Here is an 8,040-nt window from a genome sequence, read left to right as displayed (position 1 = left end):
GCGTTTTTGAGACGCAAACCGGAAGTGACCTGTTTTCCCTTTTAACTTCTCTTCACACAACCACATTTACATTATCAAGTATCTTTACTCCATTAGAGATTAGTATAGAAATCTGGGAGACACCACTGTTCTGGCACGCGAAATGTTCTCTTCCGGTTGCCGTCCGCGCCTCAAAAACGCGCGTGCTTAAGCTTCCTAATAGGTCACTTCGGAAAATACCATAATACTCTTTGTTTGTCTCCCCAAATTTTGCATAAGCATTGTTTCCAGTTTCTCTTGGGACTTACAACGGTCTCAAGAGAAAACAAAAACAATACTTACGCAAAATTTGGGGGGACAACAAAGAGTATTATGGTATTTTCCGAAGTTGCCTATATAAGCACGCGCATTTTTGAGACGCGTACGGCAACCGGAAGAGAACATTTCGAGTGCCTGGGAAGTGGTGTCTCCAAAATTTTTATACTAATCATCTTTAATGGAAAAACGATACTCAGCAGTGTAATTGTGTTTGTGTGAAGACACGTTAAGAGGGGAAACAGTTCACTTCCGGTTGCCGTCCGCGCCTCAAAAACGCGCGTGCTTAAGCTCCCTATTTACATCGGAGGACGAGAACGACTACGAGTACGAGGTTTCTGTTCTGAGGACGCGCACTTCGAAAACTGTCCGCCTTCAAACCTTATGCACATGCTTAATTCGGAAAACTCGTGCGCATAGTCGTCCTCGTCGTCGTCCTCCCATCTAAAAATCGCTATTGTTTTCTGCTGAGGAGACATAAGTTGCTGGTTTTGCAATTTTAAAGTTTTTGTCGCATGCCAGTCGAGTCTGTGTTTTTTTTTTCCTTGCTGAGCCTTATCTCCCTATAGCTTCATTTATTAGGCATTTTTCCGCTGGTTAGGACATATTTAGTCTTAGAGAATCTATGTAATGTCCATAAACAAAACACCAGAATGCGTTTACGCGGTCTAAATTGGGAGATAACTGCAATTAACTACATTTTGAGTGATATAACTGAACAACTTTAAATATATATTAATTCCGCAACTAGTAAAATTTGTTTTGACACCTTAATCAAAGCACGTCGACTAAACAAATGTGTTCTATACAGCTTGCATGATACATGATAGATCTTTTGCAAGTTACATAACCATTGCAGTCTGTCTAACTACCGTAACTGTCTTGTTATTAACAATGTCAACAGTATTGTCTGATCATTGCCTCGTAGATCGATTTAATGGACTTTCTCAAGAGGATGTTCAGTGAAACAGGCTATGACATCACTGGTGAAGAAAAAGTTGTGTCATTTGCGTCGGACTACGTCAGGAATATGTCTCGGATTTTTAACTCAACAAGCAAGAGGTATCAAATCAAGCCCCCTTTAGACTAATGCGTCTCTAAGTTCTTAGTTATCATCGCGGCGAAATGCAGCAAACTATTTTTTCCCAAGAGAGATCTTTTCTTACCTATCAGTATTCCCGCAGGACAACGATAAAAACAAAAGTCAGATATCGGTGTCGTTTTCGAAGCGCTTCTTGTTTTTATTTATCCATACACTAAGGCGTTCAATAAGGAGCGCGTGGTCTACTATGGCTTGGTGTTCCTCGAAAGACGGAGTATCCCCAGATTCAAACAAAAGTACAGGCTATCAAAAGGGCGGGCCAACCAAGGAATGCAACTGAACTCAACTCATTTTTATACACCATAAGGTACAGCGCACGGTTTATGGGGACCTGCAAGGTTGAGTAAAGAAAAGTTTGAATGGAGTAAAAAAATACACTAATGCACTCGAAGAACTGAAGAATATGCTCAGAAATGACACAGTAAAAGCCTACTTTGACCCTGAAGCAGAACACGACTTCCTTTTTTGATGGGTGCCCGTTGGGACTTGCTGCCACCCTGACACAAAGGAAACGGGGACAGCAAGAGTGGCAAGTGGTACAATATGCCAGTCCAAGTCTCACAGAAATCGAAAAAGGATACAACCAGATTGAATTAGAAGCTCTGGCCGGCGACTTCGGATGTAGAAAATTCCACCTATTCCTGAATGTAAGGCCGCTCAAGATCGTGACTGATCACAAACCTCTGGAAGCTGTATTCAATATACATACACCATATCCATCCGGGTTCAGAGAAGCGTGAACAGAGTGTTGGACTGCGACTTTCTCGTGGAGTCTGCCGCTCCATTTGTGCCCTAAAATTGAAATGAGGATCACCAAGGAAGTGAACGCTATGTGTATTATGCGGTGTTGTCGAACACGCCGAAAGCCGTCACCAAGGAACAGGTACAGAAGAGCACCAACGAAGACCCAACTCTACGGGAGCTCAAGAATTGCCTACGCAACAGATAGTTGGACGAGAAAAGTGTGACTTTACAGGCATACAAACATGTATTTGCCGAACTCACAATAGTAGACGGAATGGTTATGAGAGGAGATAGAATCGTAGTTTCCGATAGACTCAGACCGAGGATGCTGGAGATAGCTCATGATGTTCGGTCGAGAACTGCGTGGGAAATTCCCGGGGGCGAAAACGAAAAGCGGGCCGACGACGAGATACGGAAACGGGACAGAGATCAAAAAGAAAAGATGAAGGCATACGCTTACAAACGAAGGCACACGGCTCCTATGAACATAAAAGTGGGCGATCTCTTTCTAGCCAAACAAGAACGAAAGGACAGTTTAACATCCCTTTATGACCCGGTTCCGGTCGCCGTTATTGGAGTTAAAGGAAATGTGATAAGAACAAAAAACAACAAAAGAATAAGAACCAGAAACTACTAGCATTGGAAGCTGCTCAAGAATGGCTACAGACAAGTGTACGTGGTCACATGTGACGACTCCGATGACGAAGAAGCCTTTGATCCGGGCCCCCCCCCCCCCCCCCCCAACAGTGGACGAGACCAACCAATACGCCGAGGAGCACAGAGAACAGTGCAACCCAGAACATGGACAACTGGTGTCAGACCGGCTTAGAAGAAAAACCACGTCTACAATGGACACGGAATATAAGGACTTTGTCTGTATCGAATAGTGAGCGCACATTGCCTGACTGTATTGGCCGAACGTTTATCGTGTTAAGCTGTTGACTTTCTTTCAGTTATATTTTCTGTTCTAGGTATAAGGGGGGGAGGGATGTAGTGGCGTCACTGCTGACATACGACCGGCGCTACGTAATGTATGTAAATACGTTTGCATGTAAAAGGCCGGGTAGACCCGCGAAGCAGAATTATAGACAAGGTTCTACATTTTATACGGAGTACCCGGAGAAAAGAGAGAATCAACCACAAACACAAGCCACATATGACTCTGGGACCGAGTGCTTTCACCATTGCGCCACCTCTGCAACCATCGCATCAGAACGACACAGATTACAATGGAAAATTAAATTTATAGATACTGGATGAAGAACTAAGAAGTTAAGAAGAGATTTGTTTCTGGTGTCATTTAACTTGACGGCGATCACAAATCCGTTCACTGGTGGATTGAGAAATGAAACTTAAGGCTTGAATTGTTTTTAAATGACCTTGAGTGTTGCTTTTATTTAAATTTAAGGGTTTTCTTGTAGCAAATTTCATTTCTGAAATCTTACTACCTGTATTTGAAGTTCAATGAGGAAGGAGCCCATAACTTGGAGCGTACAACCTCGTTGTATTTGGGGAACAGCGTTTCTTCAGACCGTGTTAATTTTATAGATATTTTCCAGCGAAACCCAGACCTTCCCAGTTGATCACGTCTTGCATGAGAAATTATGCCCCATGAGATTGAGAATGATCACTCGTGCAGGCCAAATCTTATGTTTGAGAACTCGTTGAAACAACTTTTGCTCCCGCTTATGGGCTCTCGCCTTGGTCTCTTTCCCCCGTGTTTTCACGGCCTTGATACCTTAACGAAACAGATGTCACGATCAGACTTTCTTTTGTCCTATCGCAGAATAATCGCTAATTACATGATGTGGCACGTTGTTCTTCGTTTCGCTCCCTATCTGAGCGGAAAGTTCAATGACGTTTTTGCTGAATATCGGAAGAGTTACAGTGGTACTTTTGGCGAGGATCCGCGTTGGCAAGACTGTCTATCGTCTGTAGACGGGGCGTTCGGGATGCCGTTTGGTTTGCTGTTTGTCGACAAAGCATTTGAAGGGGAGAGTAAAAAATCGGTAAGGAATTTTACAGTCCATGCAATATTAGGACCTCAACAGACGAGGCAATTTGTTATTGATAACCTTTTAGCTGTCGATAACAAAAAAAGTTATCGATGCATGTCAAAACACTGCGTGTGTGAATCAAGTTATCGACTACAAATAGCGAAAAATCAAGCCGTCGACAACAAAGTTTGTCATCGACAACTCGAGTAGTTTTCCTTTTGAAAAGGAAAACTGCTTTAGTTGTCAACATCAAATGCTGCCGTTTTGCTATCGACAACTCCCTTTCGCCCGCCTGTGAGCAAGTTATCGATAACCTACAGGTGTAAGTCTATTTCGCAGCGACGAAACGATTTTTAAAGTCAGCGATTCTTCTTTTCTTGTCGCGATTTTCCCAGGCGGAAGCAAAACATACCGGTTGACTTAGCTGAGCACGAGTACTCTGCTAATTGGGGAGACTACAAATTAACTGAGATCAGGACAAATCAAATCAAACGTTGGTTTTTGTTTAAGAGAGGGGAAACCGGAATACCAGGGAAAAAACCTCTCGGGGCAGAGTAGAGAACTAACAACTTACGGAGGCTCGAACCAGTTTCAACGCTTTCAAGTGACGCTCTTATTAGAAGGATCGGCACCACAACGTGGTATGATGCATTAGCAATATTGTGGTACCACATGAAACCCGAATTATTGCAGAACAAGATACAGTCATTATTGTGACGTAATATGTCACCGTGGCAACGGGCAAGCCCTGTATAAACACCTTTTATTTTGTTTTTAGTTGCTTATATCTCAAAAACGATCTCGGTGATCCCTTTTTTTATTTCTGAAAAGTAATCAGAAGGGCATGGTGAAACTTTCTGCAAAGTTCTAAAAATTCTGTCCGGTGGATTTAGAGCCACCTTAATTTGACATAATTTCTTTAAACTTTGCCGAAAGTTTCATCGTGGCCTTCTAATCACTTTTCAGCAATACAAGAGGGGGATCCCCGAGTTTGTTTTTGAGATATGAGCAACTAAATCCAAAATGTAGGGTGTTTTTGCTGAACTTTCCCGTTGCCATGGTAACTTATTACATCACAATATTTGTTGGAAATAATCGGTGTTTCATATGGTACCATAACATTGCTGTTACGTGATACAGTGTTGTAGCGTTATTCGATCTAAACAGAGAGTCTTCAAAGTGTTGAAGCCCTTTCGAGCCTCCTTAACCCCCTTCCGGCGTCGAATTTGGGAATCGATCCCGGGCCACATTAGTGGAAGGCGCCTGAGTGCTCTTACCACTGCGCCTGCCCTGCTTCCCGAAGACTGATCAAATTCCAATTAGTTTTTGCACTTTTTAGGAGCCTCTAAAATAGTCACTTTGAAGGAGAGAGTTGGAGTTAGGCTAAGACAAGTGCATAGAATTGTTTAGCGGAAAGGGTTAAAAACTGTAAGAACTCTAAAACAGTGAAAACTGTAATATTTCAAGTAGCCTTAAATATGCCCATTTCACCGCCCGTGATTAACTCGTTTTTGTCCTTCCCTAGGCCGAAGAAATGATTCATGATATAAGACAGGTTTTTCTCACCAATCTGAATAAAGTTGAGTGGATGGACGAAGAGACAAAAGAGAAAGCGAAAGAAAAGGTAATACAAACAAAAATGACGAGAGTCCAAGTTTCGTAGTACAACGTAGTAGTCCAACCTTGTCTTCTATTTTTAAGCTTCAACATGGCGGCTTGACGGAAGTAGACGCATGATGACGATGATGATGATGATTGCAATGAGATCTGAAATGCGCCTGTGAATCGCGAGACTTAGTGACCTTTTAAACAAGCAAGTTGTTTAAACATCTTGGCACTTGATTGCATGTCCCATTCAATGTCATCTCATCGCTATAAAAGCAATGTTCGTCACAAAAAATGTTAAGTTCGATCAAATTTCAGTGAAGATTGTCCCTAGAGTTTTGCATTGTGTTCGAGAAGTCGTGACCTAAATGATCCTTTGATCACAATATCATGAGTTAGGGTAGTCATCCTTCGGCTTTCCCTTTAAGAGTACAACGATCGAGAACAAGGATGAGTGAAGAGAATTGATTTCATTTCAATTTAGTTGTGTATCTTTTGGTCCTAACGGCCACAACACCCAGGGGTAACCACTTGTTAATTAAGATGTGAAGCTGGGTCATCCTGTCAGTCAAAGCGGATATTTCAGTTCGGTCCGATACAGAAGAATGAGTTTGAAGTAAAATAAAACTGGATAAATACAAGTTTGCATGATGTCAGAGAAGTTTTACTTTCAAGGCTAGAAAAGAAATGAACTCATCTCCAATTTTAAGTTTTTACTACCCTCTTCTCTCAGGCTCAAGCTATTCGGGAAAACATTGGTTATCCAGATTACTTAACAAACAAGACTGCTTTGGCTTTGATGTACAAAGGGGTAAGCTTATACTTTCATTCATGAAACGCGCTGCATATCTACTGGATTCTGATTGGTCAAAAACGAGACGTGCCTTATGAAGTGTGCGGCGTTAATTTACACAATGCGGCGGCCATAGCTGCGACGTGAAGGAGGAAATGTAGTCTGCGTAGCTGGCTGGATATTTCACCGCGGATTATTTAAACAGGCTCCAGAGCGACTGGCATCGAAGCGGCATTGATTTTCGCCGTTCCCTTCGCCGCTTCGAAGCTAGTCGTTCTCGCGAGTAGGAGGAGGCAGTGTGGCCCAGTGGTTAGGACGCTTGCCTTCAGATCCGCAGCTCCCGGGATCAATTTATACCCGCTCTGACCACTCGTTGAATTTGTTCCTGGTAGTCTCTGGTTGAACTTCTCGGCTGCTCTTGTAAAAAGCCAACTGGTTTGCCTCTGGCCAGTTGGTGTTGTTAACAGTTGTTGTTGTTCTGTTCTTTCGTTTCGTTGACTGTGTTTCATTGGCCATGAAAAGTCCCTATGAGGAGTGGTCAATTAAGTATGTATTTATTTATGTATGTATTTGTATGTATAATCCCTAATATCGCGCCACCTACACAAGCTAGAGGAAATGGAAAATGCATTTTATTTCAACCGCAACTTAAAAAGCAGCGAAGAATTAATTAAGCAGCTCTCATATTGCTTGATAGCTCCGTGGTAGAAACATGAGCGTGCAGCGCGGGTACAAGTCCCGATCTCTTCCAATCTCGTATCCAGAGTCCTCGGGTTTTTTGATCAGCGGGTGAGCGCCCGGAAAGACTCTGGGATAATGAACTCCATTTCCCAGAACACGTGGGTTGCGGTCTTATTGCGCATGCTTGAGTTTAAACGGAAACAGAAAAGAGAAAACAGTAAACAGTAGAAATAGGGGGTTGAAATTGTTCGAGAAAATAAAACTTTAGCCTTACACACCATAAAAGAAACTGGAGAAATGATCATTGTCTTGCTGTAAGAATGAGTGAAGATAAAACTACTGACGCTTTCGATACGTGTCACTGTAATTTTAGTGTTTCCGCGTGCATTCCATCGTGCAGAATACCATCGTGCAAGCAATACGATCGACAATTTTTTTGTGGAAACGAAACCAATGTACTACAATTTTGTAATGTACTACAATTTTAAGTTTCCGTAAGTCTTGGCTTCGGCAAGACCCTCTTCCACGGATTTCTCCTCAAAGAGACTGATGTTATGTTTTCCCACGGTACTTGTGAAACAGCAACGGTAACCAGTTTTTAGCAGCGTGGGAAGATTCCCGTGCGGTATTAGAAATAATTCAAACCCCGTCGTTTTATTATTTTTGTGATTTACATATTTCTGAAGGAGAATAAACAAAGAGCACTGAAACCAGTTTTAGATTATGAATCTCCCTCCAAATTCTGGGGTTTCCGAATTTACTTACCGACTTCCTGTCGGAATGCCATTGATATGCAAGCGACCAATCAAAAATATAGTTCAATT

At 42.3% G+C, this 8,040-nt stretch overlaps 1 protein-coding gene across 4 annotated transcripts in view; it reads left to right on the top strand.

The window, feature by feature from the left end:
* Window positions 1-8,040, top strand: part of LOC137997605 (endothelin-converting enzyme homolog) — a 71,489-nt gene that overhangs the window by 45,552 nt on the left and 17,897 nt on the right. For all 4 annotated transcript variants that reach the window (XM_068843682.1, XM_068843685.1, XM_068843684.1 and 1 more), the window contains 4 exons: window positions 1,223-1,356; window positions 3,927-4,149; window positions 5,663-5,761; window positions 6,476-6,553. In XM_068843682.1, the coding sequence (XP_068699783.1) occupies window positions 1,223-1,356; window positions 3,927-4,149; window positions 5,663-5,761; window positions 6,476-6,553 (534 nt within the window). The remainder of the gene's footprint in view (window positions 1-1,222; window positions 1,357-3,926; window positions 4,150-5,662; window positions 5,762-6,475; window positions 6,554-8,040) is intronic.

Source organism: Montipora foliosa, chromosome 3, assembly GCF_036669935.1.
Source record: "Montipora foliosa isolate CH-2021 chromosome 3, ASM3666993v2, whole genome shotgun sequence".
Lineage (NCBI taxonomy): Eukaryota > Metazoa > Cnidaria > Anthozoa > Scleractinia > Acroporidae > Montipora > Montipora foliosa.
The sequence above is the reverse complement of the archived record's forward strand: the minus strand, read 5'-3'. Positions and strand labels throughout refer to the sequence as shown.